General features: G+C 39.4%; 1 long non-coding RNA gene and 3 gene segments (V, D, J or C); 3 read left to right on the forward strand and 1 right to left on the reverse strand.

Moving 5' to 3' along the window:
* The first annotated feature begins 1,248 nt into the window (after positions 1-1,248).
* Positions 1,249-1,844, forward strand: LOC127947195 (Ig kappa chain V-III region VH-like). The segment is given in 2 exon segments: positions 1,249-1,430; positions 1,519-1,844. Coding segments are annotated over 2 exon segments (375 nt in total).
* A 4,619-nt stretch (positions 1,845-6,463) lies between these two features.
* LOC127947179 (immunoglobulin kappa variable 3-15-like) lies at positions 6,464-7,292 on the forward strand. The segment is given in 2 exon segments: positions 6,464-6,582; positions 6,671-7,292. Coding segments are annotated over 2 exon segments (384 nt in total).
* A 1,240-nt stretch (positions 7,293-8,532) lies between these two features.
* Positions 8,533-9,206, forward strand: LOC127947203 (immunoglobulin kappa variable 3-15-like). The segment is given in 2 exon segments: positions 8,533-8,635; positions 8,739-9,206. Coding segments are annotated over 2 exon segments (384 nt in total).
* Positions 9,207-11,052: 1,846 nt separating this feature from the next.
* The window catches only part of LOC127947214 (uncharacterized), a 36,738-nt gene continuing 26,544 nt past the window's right edge, over positions 11,053-21,246 (reverse strand). The window contains exon 3 of the long non-coding RNA XR_008151246.1: positions 11,053-11,364. This is a non-coding gene — a long non-coding RNA (uncharacterized LOC127947214). The remainder of the gene's footprint in view (positions 11,365-21,246) is intronic.

A 21,246-nucleotide genomic window follows, 5' to 3' on the forward strand; every position in this document is an offset into this window, starting at 1 on the left:
TTAAGTATACTTGACTTATACTTTTAAAAAAAAGTTATCGATATATTTGAGCTATACTTGTGCTCCTAGAATCTATGTTTTCATTGTTATATGGTAGAGGGTGCTATTACACATCTTCTGTACAGAATTTCCAAAAAAACACAAGTAAATAATAAAAAGAAACAACAGATACTAACACATGTAATCTAACACAATCATCTGACATGAAACAGCATCAAAACTGTTACATTATGGAATAAAATGTCCGATGAAAAGGTAATAATCACAGTCAAGCTTTGGGGAGTTGATCGACTGCATCTACGTTTTGATTATCAGTCTTTTTTCAGCTTTTTGTTCAAAATGTTATTTATTTATTTTTTATGAAACTTACCCACATTAAAGTGTTTAAAAAAATGCATGAAGCTCGAATTAAATGTTTTTGTTTACCATCAGATACTCTGTTCTTTCTTTTGATGTTTTGTATGTTCAGATATTTATATGGCAAAATATATACACATTAAAACCTAAATAGGGACATATTAGTATACTTAAAGTATGATATAAAGTTCACTTAAAGAAAACTTATGAGTATACTTGCAGTATAAATCTACTAGACTAGTAGTTTACTGAGACTATACTTCAAAGTGTGCAGAGTATTTAATTAGTAAACTCAGTATCAGTATAAATATAAGTTCACTTTTAGTATAATTGCAGTACAAACTACAAACATAGAGATATACTAGTTGTTTACCTAAAGTTTGCTACTGTTATACTCAAAGTATACGTAAAAGTATACTTTTGTATTCTAGAAAGTGGGCCAATTTAGTCCCAAATAGTATTGAAACAGTACACTTATTTCTGCCCTCAAAGCTGATCTGAGGTGACCTTTCACCTCTTTTATGATGGTGCTTTTTTTATAATTATATTTCGTATACAGCTCAGTCATTATGATGCTAGGGGGGGAAATGCAGCTTCATTTTAAACTCATATGAAATAATTTTGATGATTATACATTCATGAAAAAAGATACAAAATAAATTTGGTATTCAACAGTTTTAGTTTATTTGCTCTAATGATAGATTGGATGATACATCATTATTTTGTACATACTAAACACATCTCTATAAATGCTACAATTTAGCAAATAATGCACACTGGCTGTTCACACAGCGTTCATCTTCCATTATGCAGTGTACATGAGATAGCAGAGATAAAAAGAGAGTAAAATATTACAGTATTAGTTGTAGCAGCTCGATCTGTTGTAAATCCTGCCCACTTCTTTGCATCATCAGCACATGCTTCAGTGCTCTGAGAGAGTTTATAGTGCTGTGAGTTTAACACTTCATGACTGAGAGCAGAACAGAACACAATCTTCATCATCACACAAGACACAACAACAACAATGAACAACATCATCATCCTCATCTGGACTCTCACACTGTTTGCTCAAGGTTTGTGGTAAAACTTTCATAGAGATAATTCATTATTTTAAAATGTGAAATATACATCATATTATTATCCTTTGTTCCTTTCTTTTAGAGAGTAGAGGACAGATCACTGTAACTCAGAGTCCATCAATAACAGCAGCTCAACCAGGACAAGAAGTCAGAATAAACTGTAAAACCAGCAGTTCAGTGTATGGTGGTAATTATTTAGCCTGGTATTTACAGAAACCTGGAGAAGCTCCTAAACTCCTCATATATCTTGCATCAACCCGTTACACTGGAACTCCATCTAGATTCAGTGGCAGTGGATCTAACAGTGATTTCACTCTGACCATCAGTGGAGTCCAGACTGAAGATACAGGAGATTATTACTGTCACAGTGAACACTATATCAGTAATAGCTGGGTGTTCACACAGTGATAAAGATAAAGATAGGAGAACAACTAAAAACTAAATCACAAAATGTATCAAACATTTCAGAGACAATTTATTTATGTGTATGATATAATTGTGAGGGAGTGACGGTCTGAATCTATGTGCAGAAATGTATTAAAACAAGAAGAGAGTAGTGAAAACAAGGGTCAAACACAAGGCAAACAGGCAGAGAAACAAACAACATGCATGGACTGTGTAAAATAATCATAAATCCAAGCATGTCCAGTGTGAAACAAACAATACTTCACATTGAGTGAACACGCAGTCAGGGGTTAAATGGGTCAGTCGAATTAGACAAACAAGTAATTAGACTGATAATTAGACTCTGGTGGAGGAGTTAAGTGTGACAATATACTTAATATAATCATAATGTATATCACTTACATTGTCGAGAAGAAAAATAAAATGTGTGTTGCTTGTTCATCAAAACTTGCCTCCACAATGTTAACAATAATAAAAATGGCCTTGTCTTTATAATATTTTGGTGTCTATATTTGACTGGAGTTTTTGTTCAGCAGGTAAATCATCAGTACTAAACAAGTACATTATTATAACTGACTCACTGACTCATAATCGATTTCCTCTCAGAACAGAGCAGCTCCATCAGCAGATGTTCAGCGTCCTCACAGGAGCTTCATGAGACAGTAAAACTACACAGAGTCATGTGAGGTTCATAATTTGACTACACAGTCTAGTTTCATTATTTCCTTCATCTGCAGGTGTTTTCACGGTTCACTGAGTGACATTTTTTATAATATATGAGCTTGCGTTCTGGGGCCTCATTTATAAAAATGTGTAGATTTCTGAAATGCCACAATAAACGATTTATAAAACTATCCATACAAACAAAAACATTTCCCTAAATGTATCAATCTTTATTTTTCTCAGTGCATTATAAATTCAAGCACAATGTGAACAAAACCATCAAACTACAGAACAGCCACAAACATCCCTTTATGTTTCTGAAGTAAAGCACTCATCATGTTTAAACTCAGGAATTAATTCATTCCAGTGACATACTTTTCACAAAGCATATATTGGTGAATATTGTGATTATCTATTTTTATCTTTACTCTTTACATTTTTATAAACAATGTTGGATTATTTTTATTATATATATGCATGCAAAACACCTAAGGACATTTCATATCATTTCACACACACACACACACACACACACACACACACACACACACACACACGCACACACACACACACATATAGATAGATTTATATATTTTGAAAATATTTTATATATTTTATATGAGCTTTGAAAAAGGCATATATTAAAAATAAAATAATAATAATATTAATCTGTGGTATTAAACTTCCCATAAGCATCTGCTGTTATTATAATATAACTTCTAATGCCAACTGCCAAATATGATACTTAAGCATATAAACACTGTAAAAAATTTATAATCTTCCCAACTCAAAATTTTCTAGTGACTGGTCACATCTAAAATTTTCAATTGGCCCAAGTGAAATTCTGTAAATGTAATTTTATCAATTGTAGCAATAGTCTGTTAACATTGGCTAAATTAGAAATAATTCGTTAAAACAATTGAAACGAAATTAGGTTACCAACCCATGTTATTGGCCCAATTATACATTTTAAATTGTAGTAGCATTCCTTTTTAGTTTTACCTAAACTAAAAATATATTTTGGTAAATTTATATTAGTAAAGCAACTTCACTATATTGTTTATTCCCCGTTGCCCCAAAAGAAAAAAAATATATACATTAAACACTCAAGCCATACTGCCACATTTTATTTAATACATTTGATCAAATCTACAACAGTATTGTGAAAATACCTTAAATGGTAAATACATTGAACATTTCTGCACAGTAGACCTTAGTAGATAAAAATCATGCATTTCAATTCAGGATTCCAAGATACACAAAACTCATTAGACCTTAGATCTTACATTAACAAAACCACTTTATTTTTTACACAATTATTTTAAAAACATGTATTATCAGTGTTTAGATAAATTTCACTGACATTTTGGTATTTAGGTACTACATTTATGAAACTGCACTAACAATATTAAATATTTTATTTATGCACATCCTAAGGAAGAAGATGGACTCGCATCATTGCACCTGTTCTCAGGACAAACTGATGTCCAGAATTTAATCCATTTAATTTTTTATTCATTTAATCCATGGGATTTGTGCTTCCTGTTCTTATGAGCTGTGAATGTACGGTAACTGTTGCTACAAAATTACAAATTAAAAATGGACAATGAACCCTCTCGTGGTTTTTAAGATGTCCTCTTAAATGGTGAAGAAATGTTGATTGAGAGCAGATTTCCCTAAAATCACAAGAAAATGTGGTAGTCGTTCCGTTGAGTCAGACCTATGATGTTTGGCTACATTGAGAGAAAAAAAAAAAAGTTATAACAGAAACATATAACTAATAGCTAGTGTCTCATACATTTATCATAATCACAATATAGTTTGAAAAAATTATTTAGTTCAATAAATAGTAAATGAGATATTAGTATTGGGCTAAATTAGTTTATAAAAGGCTATCATGAAACCAAGGCGTGAATTCAATGTTATTTAGCAAAATACAATGTTATGTAGGCTAAGGAAAACATTGTAGCGCACAGACTCTTCATAGTTGTGAAATTGCTGTTTGTTTTGCACCGGCAGTGATGGGGTTAACAAAGTAAGTTCGGAGCATAGATCGGAGGGCCGGGACAGTGTTCGTTCATCTCACAGACTGTCTTCGTTCTGATTAAAAGTTCGGAAATAGAGCTTCCCTGGTCTATCATTTTTCAGACATTACAATATACTATGTCCTCAAGTAAAACATTCGGAGAGTCGTTAATGCGTTTAACCTTACCCAATGTTAGTGTAATGGCCGCGGTAGTGTAACATTAATGTCCATGTTTTACGGTTTTATGCTGAAACATTGAGACCTGCACTCGGTTTGACGTAAACAAGACTTAATAAATTCATATTTCAGTACTCACCATAACTTAAATGAAGAAAAATCTGTTTGGAAATCATGTCTGAACCTCTGTCGTCGTACTTCAGCATCGACTCCTCAGTCTCCTCATCTCTCCCGCGCAGATATATTTGAATCCACTATACCATTACCAACGGTTTCTCTCAGGTGCGTTTTTTTCTCCGCAAGGCTTGTTCGGCAAACACAGATATTTCACTTTTACTTGATTAATTGGCTGAACACAATTTAATATGTTCAGTGAATATATATTTTTAATTTTACCTTTGGACCATAAGCTAAAATTATCCCAATGCATCTTTTTGTTTGGGGATAATTATTTGAAAGCAATTTGTTGAGTCAATATTTAATTGTCAGTTTCCAAAATTTTTCCAAATTTTTTTTTTTACAGTGTTGTTATATGGTAGAGGGTGCTATTACACATCTTCTGTACAGAATTTCCAAAAAAAAAAACACAAGTAAATAATAAAAAGAAACAATAGATAATAACACATGTAATCTAACACGATCATCTGACATGAAACAGCATCAAAACTGTAACATTATGGAATAAAATGTCCGATGAAAAGGTAATAATCACAGTCAAGCTTTGGTGTGCTGATCAACTGAATCTACGTTTTGATTATCAGTCTTTTTTCAGCTTTTTGTTCAAAATGTTATTTCTTTATTTTTTATGAAACTTACCCACATTAAAGTGTTTAAAAAATGCATGAAGCTAGAATTAAATGTTTTTGTTTACCATCAGATACTCGGTTCTTTCTTTTGATGTTTTGTATGTTCAGATATTTATATGGCAAAATATATACACATTAAAACCTAAATAGGGACATAGTAGTATACTTAAAGTATGATGTAAAGTTCACTTAAAGAAAACTTATGAGTATACTTGCAGTATAAATCTACTAGACTAGTAGTTTACTGAGACTATACTTCAAAGTGTGCAGAGTATTTAATTAGTAAACTATCAGTATAAATATAAGTTCACTTTTAGTATAATTGCAGTACAAACTACAAACATAGAGATATACTAGTTGTTTACTCAAAGTTTGCTACTGTTATACTCAAAGTATACTTAAAAGTATACTTTTGTATTCTAGAAAGTGGGCCAATTTAGTCCCAAATAGTATTGAAACAGTACACTTATTTCTGCCCTCAAAGCTGATCTGAGGTGACCTTTTACCTCTTTTATGATGGTGTTTTTTTTATAATTTTATTTCATATACAGCTCAGTCATTATGATGCTAGGGGGGGAAATGCAGCTTCATTTTAAACTCATATGAAATTATTTTGATGATTATACATTCATGAAAAAAAGCTACAAAATAAATTTGGTATTCAACAGTTTTTGTTTATTTGCTCTAATGATAGATTGGATGATACATCATTATTTTGTACATACTAAACACATATCTATAAATGCTACAATTTAGCAAATAATGCACACTGGCTGTTCGCACAGCGTTCATCTTCCATTATGCAGTGTACATGAGATAGCAGAGATACAAAGAGAGTAAAATATTACAGTATTAGTTGTAGCAGCTCGATCTGTTGTAAATCCTGCCCACTTCTTTGCATCATCAGCACATGCTTCAGTGCTCTGAGAGAGTTTATAGTGCTGTGAGTTTAACACTTCATGACTGAGAGCAGAACAGAACACAATCTTCATCATCACACAAGACACAACAACAACAACAATGAACAACATCATCATCCTCATCTGGACTCTCACACTGTTTGCTCAAGGTTTGTGGTAAAACTTTCATAGAGATAATTCATTATTTTAAAATGTGAAATATACATCATATTATTATCCTTTGTTCCTTTCTTTTAGATAGTAGAGGACAGATCACTGTTACTCAGGGTCCATCAATAACAGCAGCTCAACCAGGACAAGAAGTCAGAATAAACTGTAAAAGCAGCAGTAATGTCTACAGTGATAGTAATGGCTTATGGATGAGCTGGTATTTACAGAAACCTGGAGAAGCTCCTAAACTCCTCATATATCTTGCATCAACCCGTTACACTGGAACTCCATCTAGATTCAGTGGCAGTGGATCTAACAGTGATTTCACTCTGACCATCAGTGGAGTCCAGACTGAAGATACAGGAGATTATTACTGTCTGACTTACCACTGGATCAACAGTAAAGCTGTGTTCACACAGTGATAAAGAGTCGTACAAAAACCTCCGTCAGTCAGAGTCACAGTGACTGCACTGATACAGCTGAGAGATACTGCAGCTGCTGATGGATGTGATGAATCTCAGTCACTCTTGTCTGTAGATCATTAAATTTCAATGCAGAAAACTAACTATCTGTTAGCAGAAACCAAACATTTACATTCATAAGTTTAATGAAGGACACTTTTCCATCATTAAAGTTTATGAAATAGCCTCAAAGTCCAGATTGAGTCTTTCCTTCACTACACAACTCTCAGACTACATGAATCACTGCTGCTCACATCACACAAGACTTGTGCTCATCTGTCATCTCTGTGTTGCAGCGATGCAGCTTCTAAAGTCTAGTGCAGTATTTCACTAACATGTGATTTTGGGAGGCTGAGGTGGAGAGAGAGGAAGTTGTTTCATGATCAGAAGCTGGATGGAGTTTGTAGATCATGAACAGCAAGAACATCACAGTCACTGCTAGAGACACCACCGGGCTTTTTGACTTTTCAGACTTTTTGTGACATTTACTTCAAGCTGTATTTCTGAACATTGCACAGTTCTGCAAAACACTGATAGGAAATTATGCAAATAATAAACTATAACAAATATGTGTCTATAAAGAAGTTCACTTCATTCTATAGAATCTGTTTTTCCTAAACAGTCCTGTATGTAACTTACATCTGAATCATTTCAGTAAATCAGTTCATTCAAACAGTTCTACTTTTTTCAAAAGAGTTACAGTTAAAAATAGCTTTAAAACAAGACACAGAATAGAGGTCCACTCTGTTTCACCAAGGTTCATCCACTTGGAGATTTCTGGTCTCAGGTGACATTGACCCCTTTTTGGCCTCACTAGTGATCTGATGTGACCTTTGACCTCTTCTATCATGGAGTTTTCTATAATGATACTTCATATGCAGCTCCATCATGATTCAAAGAGAAAAAAGCTGCAGCTGATTATGATAATTATAGTGATAGTAACATAATTGTTTCAATGTAGAATCAACACTGAATCTACATTTATCTTGTCTGTTAATTCTAACACTGAGGAATCATAGCTATTTTTGTGAAAAAAAAAAAAAAAAAATATATATATATATATATATATATATATATATATATATGTTGTGAGGAAAGAGGACCAGAGAGAGCAATTCACGGAGCAGATACAGTCTTGTAAAGCACAGGAGCTTGATAATTCTTGTTGAAACAAAAAAACTCCCAAAGGGAAAAAACTGGAACCAAAAACCTTCACTTGTTCAAAAAACAGAAAAGCAAAAAAACACCGGCCGTCAAGGTGGAATCAGTACGGTGGACAGCTCCACAGCAGCACAGTAGAGAGAGACCGGCAGGTCCGGTGACGAGCAGCAGCAATTCTTCTAGACTCTCACTCACCGAAAGAAAAATATTACAGTATTAGTTGTAGCAGCTCGATCTGTTGTAAATCCTGCCCACTTCTTTGCATCATCAGCACATGCTTCAGTGCTCTGAGAGAGTTTATAGTGCTGTGAGTTTAACACTTCATGACTGAGAGCAGAACAGAACACAATCTTCATCATCACACAAGACACAACAACAACAATGAACAACATCATCATCCTCATCTGGACTCTCAAACTGTTTGCTCAAGGTTTGTGTAATACAATTTGTATTATTTAATGTTGTTATTTATTCTTTTATTCTTTGAAGTGTAAAATATTAATCAATATACAATTTAATAATTTTACTTTCAGAGAGTAGAGGACAGTACACTGTAACTCAGAGTCCATCAATAACAGCAGCTCAACCAGGACAAGAAGTCAGAATAAACTGTAAAACCAGCAGTAATGTCTACAGTGATAGTAATGGCTTATGGTTGAGCTGGTATTTACAGAAACCTGGAGAAGCTCCTAAACTCCTCATATATTATGCATCAACCCGTTACACTGGAACTCCATCTAGATTCAGTGGCAGTGGATCTAACAGTGATTTCTCTCTGACCATCAGTGGAGTCCAGACTGAAGATACAGGAGATTATTACTGTCTGAGTTTCCACTATCCAAACAGTAAACATGTGTTCACACAGTGATAAAGAGTCGTACAAAAACCTCCGTCAGTCAGAGTCACAGTGACTGCACTGATACAGCTGAGAGATACTGCAGCTGCTGATGAACACAATCACACACAACACTGATCAACACAAACACTAATAACACAATACAAACAGATGGTGGAGTTTATTGTGATAAACTTTGAGGTTGACTTGAGGAAGCCCCATTTGATTGTGTAACTTCTTTAAGTTTAAAGGTTTTCTTGTCACACAGACAGCAAAAAATCAAACAGTTCATCAAAAACTCAACATAACTCAACTCTGAACATATTAGACCACTTCAGAACCCATTTAACCTCAACAGACCAGCATGAAATCATATTAGACCCTGTTACGGCTGATTAAACCACTTTGGACAATGGCATTAGACACAGAAGCAAGGTAAAATGTGATTGTTGCTTCAGCAAAAGTGTTTTTTAAACTCATATTTGCTTTTAGTAATTTCATTGAAGTGTATTTAGTGATTGTGTAGTTTGTATATCAGCTCATTCAATATACTTTAAACTTGATCTGAGCTGCAGGCACTCAATTTCACTTTAAAACTGAGTGTAAACAAAAGAAAACATAAGAGAGGAATATCTAACATGAAACTGTAAGAAGCTCCAAAGAAGCACAAAGTTCATCAGTATGTTAGGATCAACCGTTGGCCCAACGAGGGAACCCAATGGCGAGGATGGAAGAATAATGTGTGCAGGTCTTTTACTTCTGCTCCTGCAAGCTCACTTAAAATTTATAAGGATTTAGTTTCACATATTTGCTTATTTTGAATATCCCATACTTTCAGTTATTCGTTCATCAGGAACACAATGTCGCATTTGAGTCTCACGTCGGCCGTACACAGATCTCATGATCACAAACTCACCAGTCCGAACTTAAGTGCAAGATTAACCTTTACCTTTAAGTCCAGCCGCCTACTGCTCGCTCAGAACAAAAAGTGTAGTTATCATACCTGGCAAATAGAGACACGTGGCAAGTGTGCGGGAAGTTGTGTTTGCAGATGTTTCGTCGATTCTCTTTAAAGGGACAATAAGTAACTTTTTAGGTATTTTATTATCTAAAATCAATATTTTTATTCATAAATGTGCCCTCAATGGTGTACAAATACCTATGCCGATGTTTAAATTAATCCTCCTAAATGAAGAATTTATTATCTTTATATACATGGCACGGGTAGGTCGACGGAGGCTTCCATGTAGTTCCGCCATCTTGCAAAACTATAATAGCAGAGAGGGACAAAAAGTACTAAGCCAACGCGTTTCCACAACGCGTTTTCGGTCAGAGCCAGAAACGCAGGTGCAGAGCAGTGAGAGGCGCTTGAAACTGCACAGGCAAGTTTAAAAGTCTGGATTGCATTCTTATTATGGACCATACAAATGCCGCGCCACAGGAGAAGAAAACATCATCGCCAAAACAGTCAAAAATAGAACGTAAAAGGAAATGTGACCGTAGATTACAGAAAACAAGAGTTAATGTCGGGGAAGCTTTTTCTAGGTGGAAAGAGCTAATGCTGGATAAAGATTTCAAAAGAGACGCTGAAGTGGCCAGTTTTCTTCTCGACAGGTAAGTCAGTGTTACAATCTATATTACAATATTTTTTTTATATCTAACAATGCACATTATTCAGAAAATATAACGAATAAATTAGACATAACTACTAATTACAATATTTCATGTTTTCCACAGTCAGTAATTCATACTGTAACATTCGTTTGTTTATGGTCATGTTGCTGTTTGTTTGAAATAACACACCTGTTCACCTGAAGGAAAACTCGACGAAGTGCTATTAGAAGACATCCCGTCAAAGCTTTTTGGTACATATCGCCTACCGTAGATGCAACGCGCATTTGAAAAAGCGAGGCGCTGGAGAGCAAAATTAGTTTGAATGCAAAATACAATTTCACCACTAGATGGGAGTAATTCCTACTTAAGTGTCCCTTTAAATACTCAAATCAGAACAAAACAAATTCATCATAAATTCAAGATAATAAAACTTCACAAAACTTTTGCTGGGACTTGAGGTAAACTGAAAGCCATATTTACCCTGGGGTAGAAAAACAACGTTTGTCGAAGACCTTATCAGAGGCTTGACTCACATGACCAGAACAGTATATTCCCCAGATTTGAGATCTTTATTTTTTCGGTCTATTCTACTGATATGGGTGTCAGGGACCAGGCAAGCCCGGGCTCAGACAATCCACAATGCTCACGCTCCCCTGAGTATTAATCACCTGCACCTGATCACCATCAGCATGGCACTATAAAGCACTCACCTCAGCACCAGTTCACCAGTGACCCAAGCAATCACAAGGAGGATCAATAGCGATGTAGGGCTCCAAAGGGTTGATTATTTAAGCAGGTGTGCAAAATGTGCAAATAAATAGGTATAAGAGCTTAAAACAAAGATTGTAATAAAAACAGTCTAAAACTAGAAGTGCAAGTACTAGAAACAATACCAACTACAGCATTGAGGCTGGAGTTTCCCTTGCTACACAGCACAACAATCGTGTCCCAGCTCTCTATCCATCCATGCCCCAACTTCTAGTGGTGGCCATGTTAAAAATACATTTTTCCCCAAATTGGAACATACCATTTTTTATAAAAAAAAACTCTTGCCTTAGAATCTTATTATATACACATGATCTAGAAACAAGCGTTTAAATAAATACAATTGATAATACAATTAAAAAGAATGAATAAACCAAAACATTTGTACCAACATTACCAGTGAAACCTGTGATTGTAGACAATTTCATAGTCTTTCCATCACAGAAAGTTTTCACATAATGAGCAAGAAGTCACTGAAAATGTCTTCACATGAGGGTTACAGGCAAAACCAGAATAATGAGTGCCATGAATACAATGAATACAAATGGATAATGAGGCTCCATTAATTATGAATGATTATGTTCTCTATCTGTCTAGCAATGTGTGCTTATGCTAAAATATAATTAAAATAAGATTTGTTTTCACAAAAAGTGTCAGCCGTGCATCACAGAGGCTGTATTCTAGACAGCAAACTCACTGAGTAGGTACTTAAAAAGTGTTTACTTAGCAAGCGCTAAAAGAGTACATACTCTGTAGTCTATTTTTTTAGTCTAAGCTCTCCATTTATTTTTTGACTGTATTATAACCAATGCATTTTGTGTCAATTTAAGTTCTTATATTTTTAACCCTACTAATGTTATGATTATGAATTATTATATGAATTATTCAAAATATTTCACCTTGTCATTGTGCTTCTGTGTATATAATCTCATGCTTTGATCCAAACCCATGATATGTATGTGCTTGTAATCTTGTTTGTGTTTTTTTTTTCCTGATCTTGTATGCAATAAAAAAAGAGAAAGAAAAAAAAAAGCGATGTGCACTAACATCTCAAAGCATCAGTAACTCAACTGTCTAGTAGTTGTAGTAGTACATTAGTACGGTTCCCTCTCGAGGCGGTAACTCAACATTACGTCAGCTAAGACGTATATGGGAACTCTTCCCTTCTCCACTTTCACTGAAATCTTATTGGCTAACGCCAGCTGGGGACAGCTGGCCAATTGACGCGAAGCATGCAAATACTGGCGGGTAAGCGTGCAGTATAAAATGCATGGGCGCGAAAATTACGTCAGAATCTCTTTCTTCACGCTAGAAGTCTTATCTAAGTCATCGTGGAAGTTGCAATAGAGGACTACTCACCCTGTTTTTCCTCTCCGCATCCGATGGCTGCTAATGCTAGATTCGGACCTTCCCCAGTTCTGTGTGACCTGCTTGGGATTCTCACACGGACAACACTTGCGCCCACTGTACCGAGCTGCCAGTGCGCGCCCTCAGAGCCAGAGTGGCTCGGAGGACGGCGGGAATGAGGCCCACTGCCGCCAGCGAGCCGCTGGTGGGCCCTCCCCCGCCCGAAGACGAGTTTGACGTCGGCGTGGTGGACTATAGCTTCCGCGAACTTCGTCCTCTTCGGAGCTGGCGAGGAAAACGACTCCATGTCGCTTCGACGTCGAAAAAGGTTTGGGCCTCTCAGTGGGACCGCCCCGACCAAGAGGGCCCTGAGACCTCCAGGAGAAGCTCGTCAGGGTCTTCGGAAAGGTCGTCACGGAGCTGAGTCTCGCTTGCAACGCACATGACGAGCCTGTGATAGGTAACTAGACTCGTGGCTCCTCCAGTCGAGCTGCTACCAGATGGCATTTAGGCATGCAAGAGCTCGTGGTGAAATCGTGGGCTGCACCCCAATCGGCGCGCACCCACTCTGCTACGAAGGCCATATCACGCACGTGGACGGGACGGAAACCCTCCCCCCCCGTCTAGGAGACTGTTACCACACACCTGTGCTCGTCTCCCTCTGCTTTTGGTCCGGACCACAGTCTAGAAAGAGCGAGTGCAGCTTCTGCTCTTTGCCAGGGCAATACTCAAGGTGTTTCAGGCAAACGGCGGCACAGTAGCGCTGACGTCATCAGGATCTGCACGCGGCAACTGATCTCGCGCTGATTGCTATTAAGCGCTCTGCTCAGCTGTTTCACGGAGCTCATGGTCATCTTTACAGGCACCTATGGCTTCCCTAGCTGTCCTGAAAGACGCGGACCGTAGGCCGCTCCTAAACGTTCCAGTTGCTCCCTCCGGCCTCTTTTGTGACGTCATGGAGCTATTCTCAGAGACGCAGAAAGCGCGCCAAAGTATGAGCCATGTGATACCCCGTCGCTCACCTCAGTCTTCTTCTGCGAGATTCTTATGCACCGTGCCAGGCTCTGAAACCAGCTAAAATAACCCGCAGTGGCACCCCGCTCTGAACCGGACGCTCGTTTCTGCCGAAACCAGCAGTGGTAAGAGCCTGGAAGGTAACGTCAGGGTCATTTGAGGACCCCGCGCCGCGAGAGAGCCAGCGCGCCATACGAGCCGTCTCCCTGACGGTGAAAGAGTGAGTGAGCGGGAGGCCCCGCCCCCAAGCGCCATGTTCATATGCATCATGTCCCCCATTTCCTTCGGGCGACGATTGCTATGTCTGTTTGAATGCTGTTTGTGTGAGTTCCACAATAAAAGCAGGTATACAATCAGCGAAAGAGCTTTACTGCCTCTTACACTCATCTCTGTGTCACTCGCCCTGTCTCAGATCAGTGCAGAGCCACAACCCATGATTATACTGGCCTCGCGAGAGTGCCAACACCACATAAACACGGTGTCACCCTCAATGTTCAGATGCATCATGTCCCCCATGTTTCTTCGGGCGACGATTGCTATGTCTGTTTGAATGCTGTTTGTGTGAGTTCCACAATAAAAGCATGTTACAATCAACTAAAGAGCTTTACTTCCTCTTACACTCATCTCTGTGTCACTCGCCCTGTCTCAGAACAGTGCAGAGCCACAACCCATGATTACTGGCCTCGCGAGAGTGCCAACACCACATAAACACGGTGTCACCCTCATTGTTCAAATGCATCATGTCCCCCATGTTTCTTCGGGCGACGATTGCTATGTCTGTTTGAATGCTGTTTGTGTGAGTTCCACAATAAAAACAGGTATACAATCAGCGAAAGAACTTTACTGCCTCTTACACTCATCACTGTGTCACTCGCCCTGTCTCAGAACAGTGCAGAGCCACAACCTATTATTATAATGGCCTCGCGAAGGAGCGAGAGTGCCAACACCACAAAGACACATGCATCATGTCCCCCACATCACTATGGGTGACGATTGCTATATGTGTTTAAATGATGTTTTTGTGAGTAAAAATTGTACTAAAGAAGCATATATACAAATTCTTGCACCCAACGTTGTGTCACTCGCCCTGTCTCAAACAGCGCAGAACCACAGTCCATGATTATAATGGCCTCATGATGGCGCAAGAGTGTCACACCATTTCGCGACGCGCCCGCCCTCCTGCCAGTGCTTCCAGCCTCGCGGGGGCGGGGCCCTAATTAAAATAAGCCATCAGTGGCTGTAGACGTAACGCGTCCGCCGTGTCATCTCATGGACGGTAAGAGGGCTATCCCGGGCGTTTCACCGTGGATACTGGGAATAATTCACGACGGATATTCTCTCCAATTCAAACGCAGACCTCCCCGCTTCAATGGCGTGGTCCCGTCACTGACTTTGCCCCAAAACCGTCCTGTTCTGCGACAGGAAGTTCTCAGTCTGCTCGAGAGAGAGCGATAGAGCGAAGTTTCCCCTCAGATCGAGCGGAATGCGCATGTTGAATTATCTGGACGATTGGCTGATTTTAGCCCACTCAAGAGATGTGCTATCAGTCACGTGGAAACAATGCTTCGCCGTTTGGATACGCTGGGACTGCGTGTGAATATGCAGAAGAGTGTGTTTTTACGAGTCGGACTGTAACATATCTGGGAATATGTTTGGTCTCGATGGCGATGCGAGCCCATCTCTCTCTAGAGCATTTCATCGACTCTGCGCTGTTTCTGACTGGGCAGGTCGTTTGCACTGAGGGAATTTCAGAGGCTTCTGGGACTGATGGCGGCGGCTTCTTCAGTGTGCCATCTGGGTCTGCTACATTGCGGCCGCTACAGTTTTGGCTGTAACTCGAGTTCCGCCGAGGGCGTGGTCTTCGGTCCACAAGCACTTACGGTCATTCACAGTTGCGTCAGCACTCTGAGACCGTGGAACAGCCCGGATATGTTCAGCCCAGGAGTTCTTTTCTCTGCGAACGCGATCTAGGCCGGGGAGCAGTGCGTCTGGGCCTGTGGTCGGAGTCACAGAGAAGGTGACACAAAACCGTTTGGAATAATGGAAGCGGTGTCCTAATATCCCTGCAAGCCTTTCGGTCGAAATTGGAGCGGAAACATGTACTGATTCAAACCGACAACACGTCTGTGGTCTCCTACATAAATCGCCAAGGCGGCGTGCGCTCCAGAGCTCTATTCAAACAGGCAGCGAGTTTCCTGTTGTGGGCGGACCGACACTTAATCTCCATAGGAGCGTCGCACATCCCCGGTACTTTGAACCGTGGAGTGAGCATGCTTTTGAGGAACGGGATTCCTTAAGGAGATGTTGGCTTCACCCAAGATCAGATCTAATGATTTGGGAGGGAGGAAGTGGATTGTTTGCCACGAGCGAGAACACGTTTGCTATCTCACTCCCCCCTGCTGGGAGATGCTCTGACATCGCGCTGGCCGGAAGCCAGGCTTACACATTCCCTCCTGTGAAGATTCCGCCTGTGTTGTGCAAAATCAGGGAGGAGAAAGCATCAGTTATACTCGTGGCCCCGAACTGGCCGAATCAGCCCTGGTTCGCGGACCTGAAAGAGTTACTGAGGGCTCCCCCATGGCGAATCCCCCTCAAGCAGGACCTGCTGTCTCAGGCGAATGGCACAATATAGCACCCCAGCCCCGAGCTGTGGAACCTTCATGTGTGGCCGCTGCGGGGACCCTAATGAGCGGGACACTCTGCACTGACGAGTGCTAAACACACTTACTGAGACGCGAGCATCATCAAACATTCGCTGCTACGCGCAGAAGTGGTGAGTTTTCACAAAATGGTGCGAGAACATTTATATTGACCCGGGGACCTGTTCCGTGTCGGATGTTTTGCGCTTTCTACAGCACTGTTGGATAGCGGGAGTTTGAAACCATCCACGCTGAAGGTGTATGTGACCGCTATTGCCGCTTTCGTTCCCCGGTTACAGGTAAACGATCGGTAAGCACGCTCTGGTATTCAGTTTTCTCAGGGGAGCAAGTAGATTGTGTACTTCATGGCCGCCCTCCGTGCCGCCGTGGGATTTCGCTCTAGTTTTGAGGGCTCTATCTCTTATTACCGTTCGAGCCATTAGCTTCGATTGCGGTTAAGGAGCTTCCCTGAAGACTGCCTTGCCTCTTGCTCTCGCCTCAGCGAAGTGCCTTGGAGAATTTCGTGAGTGTTTGGTGAACGATATTGCATTGGTTTCGGGCCTGGCGACTGTAATGTCACTCTCCGGCCGAGACCGGGTTTCGTTTCGAAGTCACTCAATACACCGTTTTGTTTCCCTGCCCGCCTTATCTGTTGAGCCGTCAGCCTCGCGCGACGCGGATACTCAGAGCGCCGGGACCCTGTTAGGGTTTTACGGATGTATATGAATTGCTCGGCCGCCTTTCGTCAGTCGGACCAGCTGTTCGTGTGCTTGGTGGATGTAATAAGGGACGTGCTGTTTCTAAACAGAGACTTTCTCACTGGATCGTGGACGCTATCAAATGCCAGGGGAAGGATTACCCCCTCAACATCAGAGCTCATTCTGCGAGGACATTATAAATGCTTCCTGATGGGCCTGGTCTAGAGGTATGTCTGTCCAGTATTTATGTTTTGCTGCTGGCTGGTCTTCCCAGAACACAATCGCCAGGTTTTACAAGCTGGATGTACCCTCTGTAGCGTCACATGTTTTTCGGTGAGTTAAGTTTTATTCATTAAAGCTGTTATAACCAGCTATACAGTAGTTACCATGGCTGCTAACTCTGTGTTATGGTTTAAATGGTTTATGCAGCAGTCACCGCAAACGCCGTCGACTCTGTTTAACTCTCATGCTTGAGTGCTTATTGCTTTGTGTCTGCCCTGGTTAGTGCAGATTTCGATATATTGCTTGAAGTTATGCATATTTTGTTAGGGTCGGAGCAGATGTCTCATTGGCCTAGTTCCGCCTATCAGATGCAAGCACTCTTAGCGACACGGCCATTGGCTAGAACTATACTGCTTGAGTGAGGGTGATTGACTCCGTTCAGGGCTTATCTTCACTGCTCTCACGGCGGGATTTTATACAGTTCCCATATACGTCTTAGCTGACGTAATGTTGAGTTACCGCCTCGAGAGGGAACGTCTCCGGTTACTATCGTAACCTCGGTTCCCTGAGAGGCGGGAACGAGACATTACGTTAGCCGCCGTGGTCGCTGTTTGATCAGCTGTGCTAGCGTTCAGTCGTGATTCTGACGTAATTTTCGCGCCCATGCATTTTATACTGCACGCTTACCCGCCAGTATTTGCATGCTTCGCGTCAATTGGCCAGCTGTCCCCAGCTGGCGTTAGCCAATAAGATTTCAGTGAAAGTGGAGAAGGGAAGAGTTCCCATATACGTCTTAGCTGACGTAATGTCTCGTTCCCGCCTCTCAGGGAACCGAGGTTACGATAGTAACCGGAGACGTTTTCCTACTTAGTACAGGATTTTCAATGTTTGCAATGTCTTCACAATGAAGACGTCAGGCAGCCTCTGGAAACCTTGCCTTTGGAGAAGATTTTATACAAAAAAAAAAAATGTAAGTATTACTACCAAAAAAAAAAAAGATTACCCCAGATTGAACTGGATTGCTAGCCCACCTCAACACTTGTGCACAATATGATTGAATAAAAGTAACCATCACAATAATTAAATACTTTACAAGTGAACAACAAGCTTTATTCAAATTCATCGTTCAAAGAAACTATCACATATTTATAAACGCTGAACCCGACATCCTCCTGCCATCTGACAGCTGTGTCAATTCTCTGGTTTTATTCTGATGAAGGAGCTGATCATGGAACTGATTTCACTCTGACCATCAGTGGAGTCCAGACTGAAGATACAGGAGATTATTACTGTCACAGTGAACACTACATCAACAGTAAATATAAAGAGTCGTACAAAAACCTCCGTCAGTCAGAGTCACAGTGACTGCACTGATACAGCTGAGAGACACTGCAGCTGCTGATAGGAGAACAACTAAAAACTAAATCACAAAATGTATCAAACATTTCAGAGACAATTTATTTATGTGTATGATATAATTGTGAGGGAGTGACGGTCTGAATCTATGTGCAGAAATTTATTAAAACAAGGGAAAAGCAGTCAAAACAAGGGTCAAACACAAGGCAAACAGGCAGAGAAGCAAACAACATGCATGGGCTGTGTAAAATAATCATAAATCCAAGCATGTACAGTGTGAAACAAACAATACTTCACATTGAGTGAACACGCAGTCAGGGGTTAAATGGGTCAGTCGAATTAGACAAACAAGTAATTAGACTGATAATTAGACTCTGGTGGAGGAGTTAAGTGTGACAATATACCTAATATAATCATAATGTATATCACTTACATTGTCGAGAAGAAAAATAAAATGTGTGTTGCTTGTTCATCAAAACTTGCCTCCACAATGTTAACAATATTTTTTTTTTTTTTAAAGTCTATATTTTGGTGTCTATATTTGACTGGAGTTTTTGTTCAGCAGGTAAATCATCAGTACTAAACAAGTACATTATTATAACTGACTCACTGACTCATAATCGATTTCCTCTCAGAATAGAGCAGCTCCATCAGCAGATGTTCAGCGTCCTCACAGGAGCTTCATGATACAGTAAAACTACACAGAGTCATGTGAGGTTCATAATTTGACTACACAGTCTAGTTTCATTATTTCCTTCATCTGCAGGTGTTTAACGGTCCACTGAGTGACATTTGACTATAAAATATGAGCTCGACTTCTGGGGCCTCATTTATAAAAACGTGTAGATTTCTGAAATGCCCCAATAAACGATTTATAAAACTATCCATACAAACAAAAACATTTCCATAAATGTATCAATCTTTATTTTTCTCAGTGCATTATAACTTCAAGCACAATGTGAACAAAACCATCAAACTACAGAACAGCCACAAACATCCCTTTATGTTTCTGAAGTAAAGCACTCATCATGTTTAAACTCAGGAATTAATTCATTCCAGTGACATACTTTTCACAAAGCATATATTGTGATTATCTATTTTTATCTTTACTCTTTACATTTTTATAAACAATGTTGGATAATTTTTATTATATATGCATGCAAAACACCTAAGGACATTTCATATCATTTCACACACACACACACACACACATATATAGATAGATTTACATATTTTGAAAATATTTTATATATTTTATATGAGCTTTAAAAAAGGCATATATTAAAAATAAAATAATAATAATAATAATCTGTGGTATTAAACTTCCCATAAGCCACTGTTGTTATTATAATTTAACTTTTAATGCCAACTGCCAAATATGATACTTAGGCCTATAAATTAATAAATTAATACAATAACCCCAAGAGCTTTATTTGACTTGATTCACTGCTACTGATCGAGCTTCTGAAAAACACCTGGACAAACACTACATGCATCTTCATCTGTTAGTTGAATGATGTTGTCAGACACAAATGGAGTTTGTTGAGAAGCTTTATTGAATGTTGCAGCAAACACAGCAGATTGAAAGATCAGCCAGTGCTTTGACACTAGAGCTCTCTTTCAGTATTGAGTTGTAAATGACTACAGCTGCAGCACTAGACTCATGTGAATCCTGCCTGACACAGGACACTCAGATACACTCATCTTCAGGAGAGAGCAGCGCTCACTGGAGAAACATCAGCACTGCGAGCGACTAACAGCGACTCTTGTGGAACGAGGCCTCATGAGGAGCTCCATCATGTGTTACTCTGCAGACGTACCGCTCTCCCTCTTCCCAGCGTGGTTTGCTGAGGGTCAGGACACTACTGCGGCTGTAGCGGCCGTCCTGCTCGCTCTCTGCGCTTGTCACAACCCCCTCGGTGACCTCTGAGCCGTCCAGTGTCCAGCTCACCAGCGCCCCCTGTGGAGAGTAAGAGCTGAGCAGACAGAGCAGTGCGGCTGAGTCTCCAGAGATCTGCAGAGAAGAGGGCGGCAGCAGAGACACTGAGGGCTTCACTGTGGGACCAGCTGCAGGAGACAAACACAACACATTCACAAACACAGAGAAAACACACTGCAGCTCCAGCACTCTTCTGCCCTGCAGCATTCACAGCATTTCAACATGACTTTCAGCAGCAGACGTGTGAGATGCAGTAAAAATCACAACAATCTCATCATTCATCTTATTCTTCATCACTGCAGCTGATATATACACAATATACAAACTACACAATCACTATATACATATTATACTATATAAATAAAAAATCATAAAATGAAACCAAATGTAAAATGACACTGACTGGTATAATTTTAGTATAATTTAATATATTGTCATAAAGTTCTTACATTATATCTTACTTGAACTTAAAATGTTCTTACAGACTTTTGTTTTTACTTTTTTTTTTTTTTTACACTTTTCAAACTATTACAATGCAAATGCAAATTATTTCATAGTATTTCAAAAACATTTCTAAACATTTATATATTTTTTATTTTGTATGTTTTTTAA

Source organism: Carassius gibelio, chromosome A25 (genome assembly GCF_023724105.1).
Source record: "Carassius gibelio isolate Cgi1373 ecotype wild population from Czech Republic chromosome A25, carGib1.2-hapl.c, whole genome shotgun sequence".
Classification (NCBI taxonomy): Eukaryota; Metazoa; Chordata; class Actinopteri; order Cypriniformes; family Cyprinidae; genus Carassius; species Carassius gibelio.